Source organism: Protomyctophum parallelum (genome assembly GCF_964188405.1).
Source record: "Protomyctophum parallelum genome assembly, chromosome: 1".
Lineage (NCBI taxonomy): Eukaryota > Metazoa > Chordata > Actinopteri > Myctophiformes > Myctophidae > Protomyctophum > Protomyctophum parallelum.
The window spans coordinates 81,308,261-81,330,097 of NC_139697.1; the positions used below are offsets into that span (position 1 = coordinate 81,308,261).

The following is a 21,837-nucleotide window of genomic DNA, read 5'->3' on the forward strand; positions in this document are numbered from 1 at the left end:
TGGCTTGTGTTGGACTTGCAAATTAGTGGACAATCACATTTTACCACACTCTTTATAAATGGACTAATATAGACCATTACAGGTCTATAGCTACACAAATGGTTCCATCTGTACACAAGAGAGGTGGGTGCTGGGTTAAAGAGACGGATGGAGCTTGCATACCATACACCACATACCAGGTAGGCCTACAAAAGACTGCTTCATTTCGTTCATTTCGTCTGTCTGTCGTTGTCAGACAGACGAAGGTATTTTGGACCTATGCTGCCTGTGCAGGCTCCATCCATTTGTACACTCTCAGGCCCCATTTCCACCAGTTGGTTCCCAATGGGAACCGGTTCAGTTATTTTTGGTTCTTAGTCCATGAGCCAGAGCTCCAAAATTGAAACGTTAATTATGAATTGAGTGGGCAAAACCATACCTATATTAAATTGTTATCACCATGAAACTTCCCTAATTGTATTAATGTACTTGTATTGATCCTATAAACAATTTAATATAGGGTATAGTTTGCCCACCAATTTTGGAGCTCTGGCTCATGGACTAAAAACCAAAAAGAACTGGTGGAAAAGGGGTCTCAGAGTTATGGTGGTCCTTGCAATTGGTTTGAGAAACCAGTGGGGGGGGGGGGGGGGGGGGGGGGGGGGCTACAGACGCATTGACATATTATAGATAGGATATATTTGCTAATATGCTTCTTTGCTGGCTTCTATAGAACTGAAATGAGTCATGGTGACTGAGAACTTTAATCCATGTATCCATTAGAGGTAAACTTGAACACCAGATCCTAATGCTTTATTCAGTCTTTTTTCTTCACCCCTTTTCAACACATGTTTTAGAAGTTGCATAATGATGAAACGCTACCTCCAGCAAGATGCAGATTTGAGGTGGAGATTTATTAATTTAAGCATTTCTTTGACAAAGGGGGGGAAAATATATAAATTCTAGCTTTGACTTTTGACACTGACATCTTATGCGATGAATATTTCATGGCAGCAAATTAGATTTTAATATTGGAGGACCTAGAAGACCTGCAGCCACCATTGCAAACAAGAGGGTTGAACTTGACCCTAATGTTCCTTGGGCATTCCGTTGGTACAAAGACAATTATACAGATACACAGTCAAATCCGGAGTGTCAATTTCACTCTGAGAGATTACAAAGATACACTACAATAAGAATGGCAATGCTAGGTGGAATTGATAAAAAATTAAAATAAAATGAATACAGAAGGGTTATCCTCACCATATCTGCTGTTGAACAAGATCTGGACACATTCTCTCAATGTGTTAATGTCTTCTGTTTCCCGGATAAAAGAGTCCCATTTTTCTTGAAAGGAAAGACAAACAATATGAATGGGTTTTGTTGATAGTAAAATGAAGACTTCATTGTAGTGTTATCCCGATTTAATCATCTCTATCTTCTGAAAGCTTGAATGGGAAAGATGTTACACTTACAATTACACTTGTCTTGACAGTAACAAGTAACTTAAGGATTATGGGATAGTACATTTAAGTCTTAATTATACAAACTACTTTGTATTTGCTATTCCAACCAGGCTTGCTGACTAATGTAATGTCAATGTGTAACAGTAAAATGCACTAATGGCTTCAAATATGACATGTTTTCTAATAGATAGATAGATAATTTAGTTGGTTGTCAATTTGTATAATCTTAAATGAACACTGGTTATTTTATTGTAGTGTAGTGGGACATAAAAATCCAGCACAAAACATTTGAAAAGTAGTGAAAATAGACAAACATTGTGATCTTGTAGATCGTTTTTCTTTATTATTATTATTTGGGTTGGGTCAGTGCATAGGGCTTAAATGGTTATGTATGCCAAAATATTAAAAGGATATTTCACTTTTAAACATGTTAGTAACTTCAAATTCCATTTGAACCATGATAGATTAATTGAAAACACTCATCCCTGGTTCTAGTGACTGATATTGTCCTGCGTGAGGGGGCTGTGATTTTTCCATAACTTTTTTCCTTTATTTGTTTTATTTTATTTGAAAGTGAAATATTTACATTTACTGACTACGTACTTGTTTGAATTCCAGTGTATTTACCATGTCATTACCTGATTTCTCATGTACTATGGAGAAAAGTAACCTCTTGGATATGTGGATACCAGGAGGGCCCTGTCCCAGTTCATTAGGTAGACCTGTCGTATCATCTGAAAATATATGAGACATACACATCACGTCCATTACCGCTGAAATAAAAACTAAATATCTACATTCGAAAACGGTAGTCAACTCAGGTGAAATTTTACTTAGTTGAACCTTTTCACATAATGTGTTAGCAGAATCAGAATAGAATCACACACACACACACACACACACACACACACACACACACACACACACACACACACACACACACACACACACACACACACACACACACACACACACACACACACACACACACACACACACACACACACACACACACACACACACACACACACACACACACACACACACACACACACACACACAGGTTGTAGGCATGTTGGCTACTGATAGTCTACTCTATCTATAGAAACTGGTCTCATGGTCGCAGGCAACGTATTTCCTGTAGGCGGAGACGACAATCTGCGGTGTAAACAGTCGGCTCTTCTACTAAACTGAATGGGAAAGTGACTGATCTTAGTCTGCTCAAACGTTACTCTTTCACCTGCTTTTTACTAACTTTACAAAGATGCCCAGAACATCGGGATGAACCTGTGTAGTTTATTGCTGCTCCAACAGTAGTGGTAACATTCAACTTTGGAGAGAAACGGGATGTCAAAACTGACATTCCGAGACCAGAGAATTTAAAGTATGAGGTATAAAGTACAGCAGCCTTGTGTTCATACAACAGAAAGATTGGGTATTGGACTTGGTTAAAGGACAACTTTAGTTTTTTTCAACCAAGGTTCATGTTTTAGGATGTTATTAGAGAAACTAAAAGGTGTGTGTTCATTTTCTTTCATTTGCTGCTTTCTTTCGTTTTAGGGATTTTAGCAGTTTCTGACAGGGGGGCGGGGGCATTCGAGCATGGGGCTAAATATGTATTATTTTACAAAATATTATGGCGAATTATTATTTTATTATTTACTATAGTCCTAATAAACCCCAAGAAATTACATCTGGCCACAAAATATCACAGGATCTATTGAATGTGACAAACTGACATATTGAGCCTATACACACAGTATAAGCCTTCCCCCAGTAGGCTACCTTCACATTCAGTAGATCCTGTGATCTGCTGTGGCCAGATGTAATTTCCTGGGGTTTATTAGGACTATAGTAAATAATAAAAAAATAAATCACCATAAAATTTGGTAAAAAAATACATATTTAGCCCCATGCTCGAATGCCCCCGCCCCCCTGTCAAAAAGAGCTAAAATCCCTAAAACGAAAGAAAGCAGCAAATGAAAGAAATTTAACACTCATCTTTTACTTTCTTTAAAGGGACACTTCACCCTTTCCTGGGGGTCTTTATGTGTGTAATATGTGGTTTTAGATATTTTAGATTGTAGCAGTGAGCCCAGTGTCTCTGATGTCATGGACACTGGGATCACTTACTTCCTGGACTACATGTGGTCTCAGTAAGACAGACCTCCCCTATCCACAAGGAGGAGCAGTGCACCAAAGTATTATGGGAATTGTAGTCCAGGGAAGTGAGCCCAGTGTCCATGACATCAGAGACACTGGGCTCACTGCTACAATCTAAAATATCTGAAACCACATATTACACACATAAAGACCCCCAGGAAAGTGTTCTAAAGCTTCTAAACGTCATTAACATATATTTTTTTGCAAAAAGGGCGAAGTGTCCCTTTAATGACATCCTAAAACATGAACCTTGGTTGAAAAAAACTAAAGTTGTCCTTTAAGACTGACTCAACCCGTATTTTTTGACATTCCGTTTCTCTCCAAAGTTGAATGTTGCCACTACTGTTGGAGCAGCCATAAACTACACAGGTTCATCCCGATGTTCTGGGCATCTTTATAAAGTTAGTGTTAGTAAAAAGCAGGTAAAAGAGTAATGTTTGGGCAGACTAACATCAGTCACTTTCCCATTCAGTGTAGTAGAAGAGCCCGCAGATAAGTCGTCTCCGCCTACAGGAAATACGTTGCCTGCGACCATGAGACCTGTTTCTGAATCGGTCAATAGTGATGTATACCTCACAAAATATAGAAGGCTCAGGTACAGAATTAGAACCATATTGATTATTCTGTGGTCAAAAAGCCACAGGGTATGATGATGAAGCATAGAAACAAATTGTATTAATGAAACGTATCTAATTCTGTTTTGCTCTCTCTCATTTATCCGTCAGGCTTCAAACCCAGGTAAGGACCCAAAATGCCATCAGACAAGGGAAACGAGAATCAACTGAACTTGTCTTTACTTGCAAAAGTATGTATGTATGTATGTATGTATGTATGTATTGTATGCATGTATGTTTGTTATAAATGTTTTGTTAAATGGCCCAAAATAAAATAAATAAATAAATACAAATAACTAACTAATAAAGGTGAGATATTGGAAAAATGAGATAGTAGAACAACAGAAATTCACTCTTACCATTATTGATAAATCCCTCTTTCTCTGCCCCTGCTGCCCAGGTGCCCAGTCTGTCCTTGCCCAGGTTGAGGAGGGATGTGGGCTTGAGGTCCAGCGTGCCATCCGGGTGAGGCTTGGAGGACATGGGCATGCCGTACAGGAAGCTGGACAGAACAGAGTTGCTGGTGGACGCAGGGCTTAATGTGGTGACGGCCTGGGCTGTGCCCTTGCCCGGGCCGTGACTGCTTTGTGGCATGACTGCTGGAGAGGAGTTGTTGTGGTTGAGGTCAGTGCAGGACTTGGCCTCTCGAGACACTTCTTCTGTTGGCCTGCATGCAAAGACATGAGACAAACACGTAGGAGTATGGTTAATCAAACAATTTACAATTTAGCAGACGCTCTTAATCCAGAGCGACTTACATTAAGCAAGAACAAAAAGCATGGGAATACATCACATATATAAAAAGCATTTATCATGAAACATGCGTAAGCTAAGAACGTAACAGTGGAATATCTATATAATGAAACTATACATATAAACTATATGCTATACTATGCTATACATATGTACAATGAAGTGCTATGACTACAATGCAATTATAGTGCTGTCTACATAACATGCTATAAGTCTGTATCAAATGCTATCTAAGCCTACAAAAGTGCTATCTAACTAATCATTTTAGGGATTTTTTCCTTTCGCCTTTATTTTATATATATTTTGTATGGAGGGACAGGAAATGGGGAGAGAGATGGGGGTGTGATAGGCAGTAAAGGGATCGGGAGTCGAACCCGCGGCACACTGCCAGACTAGGTAGGTAGGTAGGTAGGTTATTCATCCCGAGGGAAAATAAAGGTGTTATATCAGCTCTCATAGACTCATAAAACACATTAAAAACATCTAAAATAGGCAACTAGCAAGGTCAACCTACAATATAAAAACAATGACAGATCAAACACTACTAAGGAATCTGATGGCTTGCATCTCACATCATCCTAATCAGCCGGAACAGCCTGATGAGGAGTTGTAGAATTAAAAGTTTACAAAAGTAGCAAATCTACAAGCTTGTATCTGCAATGTATGTATCAAACAGGATTTAGTCACATCAGACTAAATCCTGATGTGACTAAAAAAACAAAATAGGAAAGAGAGGTTGCACAGCTCGTAGTCACGATGCAATTTTATTTTATTGGGTTACCAACGTTTTGGCAAAAACAAACTAGTGCCTTCTTCAGGGTATGCCAATTGATCGAAAAATGAAATAATTAAAAAGGTGCAGCCCTACAGACAAGAAGCAACAAGTGCACATGCCAAGGACATTACAGCTACTACTACAAATGGCCGACATGTATACATTTGAACTATTTCTTGGTGCCAGACATTTTGACGGGTTAACACAGCTGAAGATAATAATGCTATTTGTAGTTATTGTTTCATTTAGGTGTTTCTGTGTACCAGCATGAAGTGAACAACAAAATGAAACGGACAATTGTTAAAGTTACCCTTTAACAATTGTCCGTTTCACTTTTTTGGAGGTTTGGGTTGTTTTCTTACCTTATTATGGTCAAACTAGTCCAGTCCAGGAGTTATTTCGCTCCATTGTGCAGTTTTATAGAAAATAACTTTATAAAAAATACCAGCCCAATGAGCCCATTGACTTACAGCTCTGAAACAGCTCTCAAAGTCACTCTTTTAGCACATGAACGAAAGCAACAAAAGCTGATTCTGACAGTTTATGACATCAGGAAAACTCATGCGGTTTTATTTTCGTGTTTTAACGTATATTTATAAAGGTACTATTTTGTTTGGAGAGACACTGAAGCTGCAATGCGGTCTTCCGTTTACGGTTTCATTCGTAAACAAGGAAGCACGCTGGCTGCCTGTGTTGTACGCTGAGAGCACCCAATCCATCTGCAGTCGAGCAGTACCCGACACAGTCAGACACCCACGGCAAGCAGTCATAAGTTTGTAGGTTTACGATACTTTTAGAACGGAGGATAAAGTGCGCTGTTCCAGGTTGTTGCAGTTAGAGTTGGACCAATCGGATCGTAGTACCGCGTCACGTGAAAACAGAAGTGATTTGGTTGGCGTAAGCATACCTACCAGATCTTCTTTCTACACAAATTAGTCAAAACAAGACAACGTTGACATTTTTTATTAAAAATAAAACCGCATGAGTTTTCCTGATGTCATAAACTGTCAGAATCAGCTTTTGTTGCTTTCGTTCATGTGCTAAAAGAGTGACTTTGAGAGCTGTTTCCCCGCTACAATGTAAGTCAATGGGCTCATTGGGCTGGTATTTTTATAAAGTTATTTTCTATAAAACTGCACAATGGAGCGAATTAACTCCTGGACTGGACTAGTTGTCTCCACCAGGCCGAAGGCATGGGGGGAGAGTATGTTTTGCACTCCGTCCGTCCGTCCGTGTGTGTGTCCGTCCGTGTGTGTGTCCGTGAGCAGCTAATCTCGGCCACCGTTAACCCGGTCGATGCCAAATTTTGCACACACACTCCCTGGATGCCAACGATGAACCTCTGCCCCAAACTTTCCAGAACGGCCTGTTATAGCGCCACCAGGAGGCCGCTTTGTGCAAAACAAGTTTTTGCACAGTACACCTACAGATTTTGTCCAAACATCGCGCAAATTGGTACACAGTCTCTCTAGAACGAAACGGGTCTTTCAGATTTCTCAGACTCCATCCTGATTGGTTAAGATTGGCTTCCAAAGTTCACAGGAGTGCTCAGTTTCAAACAAAATGCTGCAAATCATGAACACATCGCGTGATTTCCGTCAAATTGTGCATGCACATTCCCACTAGGCCGAGGAAGAAATGCCACATGAACAATTTCAACTCAGCCTCAAGGTGGCGCTATAACTGGCCAAAAAGTGTTTTACCTCTAACTGCACGGATCTGTGGATAACTTGTATGCCAACTCCCTAGTTTACTTTTGTTGCCCTTTTATCCAACCACCAGATGAAGGCAAGCTGCAATGTCCTACATTCCTATCCTGGTGGAGACCTGTGCCCAGAAGGGCACTTTTTCTAGTTTGACCATAATAAGGTAAGAAAACAACCCAAACCTCCAAAAAAGTGGTCTTACCCTTTAAGTTATACTACAGCATTCATCAACATACTACAGCAACATAGCCTGGCATGGGAAGACTAATATCACTGCGTAGATTCTGTGTGGAATCTGCTTTTCCGAAGGGCGAATTTTAAAAATCCCTCCCGCCTCATATTTGCATACTGGGCCCTGATTGGTCCCTCATTACTTCAGAGGGAGTGATCCAATCACAAATGAGCGGTGCCAGACCAACTCTGCCAAGGGCAATTGTTTTTGCATTTGCAGATTTGTCTGGTTTCCAGGCTATTCATAACCACAACATATATGTGTGTTGTTACATGTATAGCAACAACTAATGAGACACAGAGGTAGCTCCCGGATTGAAAGGTATAATAACAGATCTAAACTACTATTTTAAACATTTAGGATCACCGTCTACAATCAAACTGTCTCTTGATCCATTTTACAAGCCATGCAACCAGAGAACCAAACAGAGTTACCCTGCATGAAAGCAGCCCGACCCCTAAGAAGCAATAGCAGTAGGTCAACTACTATGCGACCGTGTGAATAAGAAAACGAGGTGGTCTATTAGGGCTCACAGTAAATCGGAACAATAGGCTTTAACTTTTGGTGAGGGTAAATCTAATTGTATTCATTTCTTTGCTCGTTTGGAATGTGTCATCATGTATTGAAGGCATTCACTAGTTAAAATTGAAACTCATTACCTACTAAAAGAGGTAATGGGATGCATTAAGGCCTTAGCCTTAATGCGTTCTACCATATAACATGTGACAGCACTTATGAATGAAGAGACGGAACACATGGAGATAAGGACCTTAGTTCAAACAGCCACAGTACTGATGTTTTAGTTTTTACCCAAATAAACAAGGCTAATATGCATAAGCCAGAATTATTTTCATGACTTTGTACAACAAATAGACAGAACATTTGGTGGTTTTTTGACTGACAGTTGAAAGCCGATTCGATTAATTATTAAGGCATTCACATCACACAAGACTTAATCTAAGCCATATAGCTTGTTCTGCATTGCTCTGTCTGCAGACTGGCAGAGTCTGCAGAGCATTTTTTTACGTATGTTTTTTCATGTTTTGTTTTTGCATTTAGAAAACGGGATACTTGCAAGGGCTTTTATTGCAGATGATCTGTTAAAACTGTCCCCACAAATCATAACAGGGTCTAGGTTATTTCCTAGTTAAAAAGGAGGACCTGGATTTTGACATTAATTGTTTACCACATCTATTTGTACTGTAGCTTTGCTGCTGCAGTAACACAGACCTGACAGATTTTAATAATCTCCTTTATTCTGTTATCAAGCACTGCATTGCTATGAATAATACGTGGGATGTGGATTGTGGAACTGGGAGGTGCGCACTAATTTTATATCTGATAAATAAAAACGTAAATGAGCTTGGCTGCATTAAAATAAAGATGAAGATGAAGTCTTACTTTGAGTATTCCGTTTGAATGTTGTCTTGCTTTCTGTACTCTCCCTCATATCTAGGTTCCTACCTTACATGCATGCCTTTTCTGTGGCAGTGATGTGTGAGTTTCATATGAACAGACCTCACCTTTTAACTGTGAATTGGATGCGATGGCTTTGCTCCAGAATCTTCATTAACGTCTTGGTGTCATATTCAGAGGGCTTCTTCAGGCCAACTCCCTCAGGCAAGCCATGGGCCACTACAGAGCTGGGGTCCTTCTGGAGCCACTCATAAGGCACAGGGACCAGGCTGCTTTTCCCCAAAGCCTCACCTTGGATATCACAACATAGATAGCAGTAGCACATGACACATTAAGCACAATACTTCAGCAGTGTATGGCCACTATAAACTTCTGTAAAAGCTCACAATGTCTCATTGCAAGAAAAGATTTAGCAAGGAGCATTTGGGTTTGTGCACTTACTGGCTGAGCCACCAGGCACTCCAAAAGTTAGAATGTTATTTAAAATGTCAAGGAATTTAAAATGAATAACAATTGTTCACAAAAACCTAAATATGGCAAATTAAACTAAGTAGGTCCAAGTAATCTGGTATTAATGTTAACAACATTTTGAAATACATTGTAATTGTAATACTGTGATAATAATAAGGGCAGAAATAACAAATAATTATGGTAATGGTTAAGAGTTTAATGGGGTCCCAACCAGCAACACACATTTAATTTGACTCTAATTAAATGTGTGTTGCTGGTTAATTATTAGAACAACTTCTTACTGTAAAGAACAGTGAAGACCTCCTCCACCATCTTCCTCAGAACAAAGATGTTGGATTGGACATCTGATGGAGTTCTCTGCTTCGCATGTTCAGCATCCTTGGTCATTTTAACAAGCTCGCCATCCTGGACTTTGGTATGGGCATTCGTTGTTGTCAAAGTGTGCAAACAGGGCACACCTGAAACCAAATGACAAAGGCAAATCCTTTAAGGCTCAGTCAAGTTAAAGCCAGATTGATACTTTGTTGCGTGCCAGTGTCGCTCACTGGAAAAAGACAATCTACAAGTAGATTGCAGTTTTGGTTGCGCAACACTGTTGTCATCATACGACAACAAATGCAATAGCAAAATTGTGAGCCCAGCTAAAACATTCAACTTGATCATAACCTTAAGCTTTAAATCTACTATATAAAGTTCAAGTTGTCCACTGACCGTGGATTATAATATGGATGTGCATGAGTGTGTCTCAAAACATACTGTATATGCCCATATATTTACAATGTCCTCCCAGTCTATCTTTCTATTAACCCCCCCCCCCCCAGTAAAAGTAAAAGTAAACTGCCAAGAACAGCACACAAGAGAGCATAACTTACGGCAAAACTTGTAAAAATCGGTTTGGATTTCCCTCCTCGAGTTGAGAAACACTCTGCCCTTTTCTGTGCCCACAGCGATGACGCTGTCCTCGTGCACTGTCACGCACGCCACCTCTGCGTTGAGCTTTGACATGGCCATGCACTGCAGAGAGAGGTGAAGATACAAGCATCAATCGTCACATGTAAAAGTCTAAAGATGCAACAGGTGTACAAGTAAAATCAGAAAGAAAACCTTCTAACTGCATCATTTGTCTTCCATGTCATGTTTTACTCAAGGTGTTTATACACACATTTCAGCTGGTAGCAGCATTATAGGCAGTGAAATGTATTCTACTTCATGTTTCCTCAACCCTAGTGTGGATAACAATCACATTTAAATGAAATAAGATCAAAAGGTTACAGCAACATAACATGATTTATATAAAATGTTTTCATTTGCAAAGATGAGCTCATTTATAAATGTTTTATGACAAAGCATCTTGTTCAAATCAAAGCTGCCTATGCAGTCGCCCTTTCTTATTTGATGTGTTATTGTCACTTGCCAGTAGGGATGGGAGTATGGGACGATATGAAAATGACATGTCACTATTATTGTCATGGCAAAATAATCATTGTGATTAACGACTTTATCACAATAATCAAAATAAAATGGCACTTGTGTGTTAATCTCTTTAAGCCCCACCAGAATCCCTATTGTGGGGTGAACGTTCGCAAAAATAGCAGATCTACAAGCTCTCAATGCGTTGCAACGCAACTGATTTGTGGTATTGAGTGAAATAAGAGCATTAAGAGCGTTAATTAGATAAATTAGTGCTGCACGATTCTTACTCAAATGTGAATCTTGATTTTTATTCACAAGAATTGAGATCACGATTCTCACACATTTGTTTTATCTCCATGAACATAGTTCATAGTTTAGTCTGTAGATGCTGAACATTACTACATTCAAAATGTGGCAAACTACTGTGGCATTAAATAGACAACATCAAAGTGCTTGACTTAATTGGACAGCCAACCAATGCTTCACGATTCTTGCTCAAATTTAGAAATTGAGATCTCATATAGGTGGTGTCTGAATCTAGATTGTGATCTTTTTTCGATTAATTGTGCAGCACTACGGTAAATTGAAATCTCCACGATGCAATTGTGTGTTTTTTTTAATCACGATAAAAACGATAAGAATGATTATCATTCCATCCCTACTTGTCATTGTCAGTAGAATGTAACTTGTACAAAATGATAGGAAGTAGTTGGAACATACCACTGAGTCTAAGGCTGACACCAGGCTGGTGAGAATCTCCTGTCTGGGTGACACCAGTGGAACCGCTGCCTCAGCCCGGGAGTTGGTCCGGATGCCCTCACATACCAACTTCCTCATCTGAGCCATCCCTCTGTGGGAACCAACACACGATTAGGTCAGCCTATTAACCCACTAACAGTTTTCTGAAAAATGTATGTTTCTATGTCAGTGGTTCTCAAACTTCTTAATGTCAAGGACCCCCAAAAATGATATTTGGTTACAGACTCAAAATATCTCAAAATATTTTGTTCCATATGGATCCCCAGCACTTCAGAAGCCAAGAGTTAAAATGTTAAAATGATTTGAGTTAAAATGGACAACTTTGGGTTTTTTCAACCACGGTTCATGTTTCAGGGTGTTATTATTATTTATTTTTTCATTTGTTTCTTTTGTTTAAAGGCTTTTAGCTATTTTTAACGGGGGGGGGGGGGCGGGGGCATTCGAACAAGTGGCTAAATATGTATTTCTTTACAAAATTTTAGAGGGATTTCTTTATTATTATTTACTATAGTCCTACTAGATCCCAGGAAATTTGGCCACAAAAGATCATGGGATCTATTGAATGTGAAGGGGAAGGTGACAAACTGACATATTGAGCCTACGTCACGTCACACAGTATGGCAGCCCCCTAGTACCGTAATTTCCGGACTATAAGCCGCTACTTTTTTCCCATGCTTTGAACCCTGCGGCCTATACAACAGTGCGGCTAATCTATGGATTCTTACAGCTAACGGCCACTAGGGGACCTTCTAAATCTATCTCTATGGCCTCTATGTGGCTTATAGTCCAGTGCGGCTAAATTTAGCTGGTGCGGCTTATATTCAGGTGCACATTATAGTCCGGAAATGACGGTAGTCAGTTGTTTGTTCAGACCAGGGGGGCAGTCAGCCAGATATTTCGTGAAGCCTCATTTGAAATCGGTAGTTCATATAATGGCCTGTTGTGGCGCTGGACTGGACCCAAAAAGCCCCATAGCTCCATAGAGGCCCATGTATTTTGGCCCAACTTCACCTAGACTGTATTACCTTAATAAACATGGTCATGAATACTTTCTTCTTCCAGTCACTAGTTTAAAGTCTCATTTCTAATGTCATAATATTCTTTTTGGAAAATTATGGTCCCATTAATTAAAAAAATGACCATAAAGAAAAAAAACCATCGCGTATGTTCTGAGGGGCGTGGCTACCGTTACAGTCTATGATCGGGATTCCCCTCCCACTCGAGTCAAAATAAAAACCAACGGAGAAGAAGGGGGGAAGTCCCGCCTCGTTGTCTGGGCAGCCAATGGCCAGCTGGTCCAAAACGGAGCCAGCCAATGGCCAGCTGGTACCAAACGGATCTAGAAAGATGGCGACTTACAACCATATTATTACAGGCTTCATTTTACGTTCATGTTAGACCCGGCGAACGCTTTGTCCATATTTTTTACAGTCTATGGTTCAGACACAAAAAACAACTGTGTGTGTGTGTGTAATTTCTTATAGTAAATAATAAAGAAAACGCAGTAAAATTTTGTAAGTACATATTTGGCCACATTCGAATGCCCCCCTGTCAAAAATCGCTAAAACGAAAGAAAGCCGCAAATGGAAAAATAAATTAATAAAAATATTTTACTTTCTCTAATAACAACCTAAAACATGAACCTGTTAACCTGTTAAAAACTAAAACAAAGTTTGCACAACTTTTCAAGATTTTTGAAAAATAGCAGATCTACAATCTCATAGTGCTGCACGAAGTGACGCGCTATGAACTTGTATATATCTGCTATTTTTGGCCAAAGTAGAAATTAATGGTTAACCCATTCAGGACGGGAACCCCTTTTGGGGTTCTTGTTGCTATCTACAGTATATAGCAAAAGTTGGCCTCAGTCCTAAATGGGATAAAGTGGTTACACAGATTCTAATGGGTTAAGAGGGCTTCAGAGCATGCTGATGTGTTTGTATGCACTGAGGTCCAACACTTTTATTAAAACACATTTATAAAAAGTAAAAGTTCTTAATTTTCTATGATAAGAAAACGGGTTGGTTGCGTGGTTTGACTTTGAGAAAACAGTAAGCGCATATCACTTTGATATTAAGGCTCAATACAGGTGAACTGTTCTGGAAAGGGAATGGGGGTGTCACTATCTAAGAAGTTTTAAAGGTGTTGGTAATAGCCCATTTTAATGTGCTAATAATATCTAAATCCGTCACATCAATTTGAAAGCAGCTACTTATAGCTCCGTCACCCAACTAGGGCTAAAGCTCGTTCAGATTATGTCCAATGAGTCTCTTCGAAGGTGCTAAGAAATGCTGCGGCTGTGTAAATGAGAAAAGACCTTGGGCATTTCATCTTCTACAAGCTAACCTATAAGGTAGATGCGAACGACTCAAGCTGGACAAAGTATGGTGGATTTGTAAAATCATAATCAAGCAGCCTAAACAATTATTTATTTATTCATTGTATTAAAAAAAGGACATCGTAAATAAAATATAAGTTCAAAAGAGATAAAAGTTGTAGGGGAAAAATGAAAACCTAAATCCAGGCAGTGTGTTCTCATGGCAACTGAAATCCGTCTCCTTGGAAACTAATCTCGGGGCATTTGAACAATGCAGCTCTGGCCTTTAATCTCTCCAGACACTGGGAGCCATTATACTAGCCTCCGGCAAGCCCAAACCACAGACCCAACAGTGAGAGGTAGGCCTCAGCTGTACCAGTCTGGCCAAGCCCTATTGCCTGTCTAATTCTGCCTCCCCTGAGGGCACAGTAAACATTAGCCCCTCCTAACTTATTATGGGCTTGAAATAGATGGCCTCTTTCACTCATATCTTTAAGGCACACAAAAAAAAGCACTGAGGGGGAAAGGGAGGGGCGTAGTAGTAGACAGAGCTGAAAACAGACCTGTCATTTGTTTACCAGAGGAGGTATAAAGGTCAATGTCCATGACTCCAATTCAGTGTATGGAAAATATACCACATATGATCAAATCTATATCAAGTTAAGGACAAACAATGCACAATGTTCTTTAAGTTTAGGACAGAATATCATGTCCTACATATTTTGTTAAAATGGAATCTACAGGTGTCATCTTGTAATTACATCTTAAGACTTTAATATGTAGTTGATAACTTGATAGCATTATGAGGCAGCCATGACCCAAAATTGCATTATAAAACAAAATGCCAGACGCCAGAGGATTATTTAATACTCGTTCAACCGAGATGAGATCATAGAACTAGTTGGTCTACTGTATGCTGACTAATGTAATGAGTATGGTTACAATAAACTAAGAAAGCTGACAACGATGAATTCCAGTATAATGATCTGATTAGCAAAAAGGGCATTCAAGCGTGTCAGGTATAAAGCACAGTGACATGCTTTAACAATAATTGCTGTCAAGTTCACAAATGATAACCAACTAAATAAAAATCCATCGTCGTTTATCTTTTCTAACTTTGCGTCTTGTTTCACATGCATCCTCAAACCGGCATCCATTCAAAACACATCTGCATTCTGCATCCTATTTTCAACAAACATATTTTTCAGTATTAAAGTGCACTGTTTCCAAAAGAAATAGCACTAGTGCATTATCCATTTTCTATGTGAAGTACTACCAAACTATTGGAACTTAGTGAAATATTAATTTAAATTACCGCACTCACTTGTACAGTGGACTTACTAACTAGACTATAAACAGGACCACTTCACCACTTTTCAACCTAACTTCATATAATAATCGGGGGAGGCATACTTAGTTTAGACTAGTCTTCTCCAATTGTTTATATTGTGTTTAGTTTCCAAGATTGCCACAGCACCAGGAGGGGGTGGGGCAGAGGTGAGCGGGTGGGGTCAACATATGCCCTTACTGAGCTGCGTTCACACATTCAAAACACATGATTTGTGTCTGTCTTGTGTCTGTGTATAATGGCCGCTCCAATGCATTTCCAATGGAAGCCCATATGGTTTGACCAAACATTTAGTTTGATGGGGGGAGGGGGGCATCAAAGCTGTGTTCAGACACAAGTCAGGTTAGACAGATCTTTTTTTAAACAAGATTTTAAAAATATATATATTTACATTTGTATTATCGTGAGAACGGTGGCTTCCGTTACCGCATTGCAACTTTTCAGGAATAGAAAGCCTGCAGTTGCTATTAGCTTGGATTCCCCATCGATTATATCACTGGACGGGTTTCTGAACTGTCCACAGCACTCCCATGAGACACAGACAGAGTAGAACAAAATTGTGGCATTTTATCATGAAAGTGCGGACCAATTACATGAAGGCAGGTTGAAAAGTGGTGAAATGGTCCTTTAATAGTTAAAGCAAATTTCTCAAGCAGATCGAATGGTTAACTGAGGCTGAGCAGGATTTATGCTTTAAGGTTCATCATCGGACTGAGTCAAGGATGGCAACTTGTGACAGTCAACTGTTCTGTAGCCAACTTAAGTTCAGGACACTTGGAGAAAAGCCCTCCTGTTTGCCTGTGCTCTTGACCCAAAATAGGGCAATATCCTGGAAATCCTAATACGGTGCGAGGGTTACAGTGGCTTTGGGAAGGAGGGGGGCCTAAGAGTCTTAAACCTTGAATATATTCTGCCAAGCCTCTGATCTCATATTACTTTTTATAAATTATATTATCTCATTTATCCTTAAGATTTCTTAAAAAAAATATTAAATAAGATTGAAACAAAAAAATATGCCAATTATAACATTATGGGGGTGATGCGGTGTTTAGTGTGAAGATAAGAGCACATCAGACTCATAGTCTCCGTTTCAACTCGCCCTCATTTACTCCCAGTGTGTACACTATTCCATCACTCACACTGCAGCTCTGTCTGTCCTTCAATAGGAATCCAGACCTCACTGCTGGCTAACTTTACAACACAGGCATTGTTTGACAGGAATATGGTGAGAACTGGGAACATCGGTTACTCAAATATTCTCGTAAAGTAAATACCATTCTTACTTTAGTGATTTGATTTCACACAAACTAGAGCTACCACTAATGTTAGCCAGCTGGTAATTAATCAAACTAATTATGTAAACTGGCATAAATTTGAATTATTTCTTGGATTACGGTTTCATTGTCACTTGTGGTTTGTTGTTTGGTCATACAGTTCATGTAGAATATTTATTTCTACATCGTTTATACATATAAATTACAAGAGCTAAATAAAAGCTGTCTCCTGCTCTCTCTCTCACACACACACACACACACACACACACACACACACACACACACACACACACACACACACACACACACACACACACACACACACACACACACACACACACACACACACACACACACACACACACACACACACATTTATTTTCTGTGCATACAGATGACTTCTCTGCAGTGCACGGCACACTACACTTTAGAACAGTAGCAGTATGCTTTGTATTTACTCATGTGGGCGCTACTGTATGCATTAAAAAAGTTTTATGTACCAATTACTATATTTTGTGCACTCGAAATTTTGTAAATACCTTTATTCTTTTCAAACAGCTGGGGGAGAAGTTGATTTATATTTAGTTGCATGCCCATGTCATGCACTGAAAATGGCACATCATCTAGCTAGCTAGTGTGAGTGACATGGTGCACAACCAAGTATCAATGACATTGCATGTACAACACATCAGTGCAGTCAGTCACTTCAAGTGACCATTAAATAAAATACAGCTAAGTCTAAAGTTCATTAGCAATTCAAAGATATCAGACATGCAATCGCAAGCTATGACCCTAGGCAAATTCCTTTTGTGACACAAGTGTGTTCCCTTAGCTGTTTTGCATTTTCTTTCTCACTTACAGGAACATCAGTCTATGTGACCAGTCCATGAGGCAAGAATCTTGCATTTAGGATATATTTTGTTTAGGTTTCACAAATGTCATACTGGTAAATTCTATGTGAGGACATCATCAGTACTGTAAATTACAATACGGTTCAATGCTCTCCTGTGGTTATACAGTAGGTGTGTGTGGATGTGTGGGGTTAGTCAACACAACAGTATACTTTTCTGTTTATTGATCTCACTAGAATAACATCAATACGGGTCTTCGTAATCATAACAGTCTGCAACTAGAAAAAGTGCCCTTCCGGGCACAGGTCTCCACCAGGTTATCCACAGATCCGTGCAGTTAGAGGTAAAAACACTTTTTGGCCAGTTATAGCGCCACCTTGAGGCTGAGTTGAAATTGTTCATGTGGCATTTCGTCCTGGGCCTAGTGGGAATGTGGGTGCACAATTTCACGGAAATCACGCGATGTGTTCATGATTTGCAGCATTTTGTTTGAAACTGAGCACTCCTGTGAACTTTGGAAGCCAATCTTAACCAATCAGGATGGAGTCTGATAAATCTGAAAGACCCGTTTCGTTGAATGGCTCTAGAGAGACTGTGTAGCAATTTGCGTGATGTTTGGACAAAATCTGTAGGTGTACTGTGCAAAAACGTGTTTTGCACAAAGCGGCCTCCTGGTGGCGCTATAACAGGCCGTTCTGGAAAGTTTGGGGCAGAGGTTCATGGTTGGCATCCAGGGAGTGTGTGTGCAAAATATGGCATTGAAAAACTTGTTTTGCACAAAGCGGCCTCCTGGTGGCGCTATAACAGGCCGTTCTGGAAAGTTTGGGGCAGAGGTTCATGGTTGGCATCCAGGGAGTGTGTGTGCAAAATATGGCATCGACCGGGTTAACGGTGGCCGAGATTAGCTGTTCACGGACACACAGACACACGGACGGACGGACGGACGGACGGACGGACGGAGTGCAAAACATACTCTCTCCCCATGCCTTCGGCCTGGTGGAGACAACTATGTCTGTTCATTGTTGTCTGTGTGTCATCAGAATGATATACTGTATATAAAAAAGGAAGCATAACCACAACTTACTGAGGGGTAGAATATGTTATAACTGGGTTGTAAATGTGATCCAAACAGAATAAAGGTAAAGAAAGTCACAGCAATATGCGTGCGTGCGTAAAATACAGTAGCCCAGATAAGCCAGTAAATTACTATTGGGGGAGTCAGAGTTTGTTTGTTTTGAGTGAGCATTTATTGTACTGTGTAAATTGCCCTATTTACAGAAGTCAGCAATGGAATGGAAACTACATCCCTTAGTTTGGAATCTAAGAAAACTCCTGAGTCCTCAGAGAAAATGCTTGAAACCCACTGGGCATCAAGTCAACAATGTTGTTCTCGAACTCTAAATGGGACAAACATCTGTATGATACTACTGCCTGTTTGATGTGCGTTCAGCATCACTGTGGTATACACTGAAGATGGTCAGTCTTCTGTAATGTGAAGAACATTTTCACACTTTGTGTGCTTCATCATATGACATGACTGTGTCTGGTACAGTGCAGTGGTTCTCAAAAAAAAGTGGGGTAATGAGTGTAGAAATGGTTCCATTTAGAGGACAGAGGATCCTTGAAATAAATAAATACAAGTTTGAAGAACCTACTGCTGTAGTTCACACAGACAGGAGGAGAGCTGGGCTAGTAAGAGTAGTAGCCAGGCTTTCAGCCAGTTTACTTCATCATTTACACACAGCCTTTTCGCTCCACACAGAAAATTACATATTTTCTGTCGTTAAAAAAAAGTGTCGACATGATTTCGAAATCCCTGGGAACCCAAGACACTGGCATCCTGCGTTTGTCCTCGGGTCGACTGTCATTGTGCTGAACTGCACCACTGATCCAGATGTTAGTTTGAGATTACAGCTGTACACAGGGTTCACGTTATAGCGTTGAGGAGGTGTTTTGCGGGGTATCTTTCTGCAATCTGCACAATTTGAGCACTAGCGTGCTGCGTTTCCTTTTCTTTCCACCAACACTCTCACTCACTTTTACCAGGCAAGTTGGCTAACAACAACAAGCTAACGTTAAACATTAGCCAGCTTTGTTGCACCAGCCAGCAGCAATCAACACAAGCCATGGCCAAGATAGCCGTGGCTAATAATAATGCTAGCGATTAACAGTTAGCCGTGTGTTAGCTGGCGATTGCCAGAAAAAACGCCGAATCCCAGACATAAATAGTAGCCTCTAGCAGCCCCAGCAGCAAGGTTAGGAGGATTTAACCCCACGGCGAACGTTACTAACCTCATTACGCTAATTAACGTTGGAGCGATTAACCAACGCCAGCTAATTAACGTTAACGTTACCACTACATAACGTTTAAATAGCCAACAACTAGCGTCAATGGGAATAGCTGGTTTGGTGTGTGCTAGTAGCAACCGTTAGCACTGCTTTCATCTCCTCCTCCCCCGGTCTAGAATTAGGTTATAATCTGTAATTTCGAAATGTACAGCCATAAAGAAAAAGTCACGTGCGCCGCGAAGGCACTTTCTTCGTCCCTTGGCGATTATGAAATGATCATAAAACCTTACCTTAATTAGCGATTAAATGTCCTTGTTGCTACTGTCAATCCCGGAATAGGTTTATTCCCCGTTTTTAATCCATCAGAAACCCTCGCAATTCCTCATCTACAATGTAGAAGTAACGGCTGAGCTGAAACATTTCAATCTGAAGCATCACAATAATAATCTGTGTTGCCTTCTTCTGATGGTCTGTTATTTGTGTAGATTTCTTTAGTTTGTTTTCTCTCTTTTTTTTCCTTTCTCTTAACAGAGCTGTGTGTGTGCCTTTCTCCTTTCTTTGTTCTGTAATCCAGTAAAATTGAAACTCATTCGCCTCTGCTAATCCCAGCCCAACTCAACAACAGCATCTATTGGCTGCGATTTACATACAGGATTAAGGAACCACTGGAAAAGACCACGGGGGAAATTTACCTGGAAGAGATGAGCTTTTGCTGAGGACGTGATATGTGACAAACGACTACGGAATAATTCACTAACAGGATTTTTTTTTGTACAATAATTGTGAACCACTTTCAACTTTTACTTCAGACAGCCAATTGTGCATTTTATGGAAACCCCCAAGGATCACGTTATGACTTCAAAACGAAATGACTTGCGTATAGCAGCACATATTATACGACCTCTGAGTTATATAACGAGATTTAAATTGTGAACTATTTTTGGTCAGCCACATGGGCTGTGGCTGTGGCATAACTGTCATGGCATGTCTAAACATGTGATCCTGGTTGTAGCTAGTTGCCTGATTGCATTAAACTTAATTCTATTTCAAACATATGAATACAGATAAGAAACTCATTTCAGAGAGTAATCTCATATTTACCAGCTATCCCTATAGTAGAAATCAGTATCTTAATCTGATGGATTAGTAATCTGATTAGCCCACTTTTTACATTTAAAAACCTCAACAATTATTAACCAATTTCAAATTAGGCCATATAACAGAGCATAAATTTAAATGATAGCCTTCCATATAATTGACAGGCTGTTTTCTTTTCCTTTAACAGATGTTAAATGTAAATCAATTCACATGAGATATTATGCTGCCACCTAGGCTGCCACACACTACTATGCCGTTTCACACACATACAATTGTTGAACATCTTCCAATCCAGAGTAAATACTATCATACCATGTCCCCCTGGCAAAATCACACAAATGGCATATGGCATCAGACTTGTAAAAGTCACAATTTTGTCTATACAAAAAATAACGTTTAAAAAGTACAGATACAAAAAACCTACTGTACCACTATAGCTACCGGTATTCACATATGTGTGATACACAGTGCTGTGTACAATTTAAACCTGAGGTTTAAAAAGACCAATTTAAAAATGTTATTTTCTACAGACTACAGAAAAGACAATAGAATTACAATTACTGATCTCCCATAGCCCTACTGTATATGGCATATATCCTAATGGTATCAACATCAAAACATACAGCATGGAATTGTGGACCAATGACCACAAAATATTCTATATCTTAGGTCTGAGAGGCTAAATCTCATCAAATGGTGGTCTGTGGCTCAAATGCCCAATAAATAATGGGCCTTGCCTTGGTATGAAAAGGGTTGAAAACCATTACTATATGGCAGATGGCGTAGAAAATAATATAACTAAGCATGATCTTTTGGATTTGGGTCCTCGCTTGTTTAGCTTGTTAATTATGCTCTCACAAATATTGTTTACCCAACAAGGCTGCAAATTGTCCATTAATCTGAAAGACAATTA

At 39.7% G+C, this 21,837-nt stretch overlaps 1 protein-coding gene across 1 annotated transcript in view; it reads right to left on the reverse strand.

The window, feature by feature from the left end:
* The window catches only part of gtf2ird1 (GTF2I repeat domain containing 1), a 40,571-nt gene extending 19,901 nt beyond the window's left edge, over positions 1-20,670 (reverse strand). The window contains exons 1-8 of the mRNA XM_083760112.1: positions 20,117-20,670; positions 11,709-11,838; positions 10,448-10,589; positions 9,857-10,033; positions 9,212-9,395; positions 4,582-4,889; positions 2,084-2,179; positions 1,243-1,326 (exon numbers count right to left, since the gene is read on the reverse strand). Coding sequence (XP_083616238.1) covers positions 1,243-1,326; positions 2,084-2,179; positions 4,582-4,889; positions 9,212-9,395; positions 9,857-10,033; positions 10,448-10,589; positions 11,709-11,834 — 1,117 coding nt within the window. The 5' untranslated portion in view covers positions 11,835-11,838; positions 20,117-20,670. The remainder of the gene's footprint in view (positions 1-1,242; positions 1,327-2,083; positions 2,180-4,581; positions 4,890-9,211; positions 9,396-9,856; positions 10,034-10,447; positions 10,590-11,708; positions 11,839-20,116) is intronic.
* Between the last annotated feature and the right edge of the window lie 1,167 nt (positions 20,671-21,837).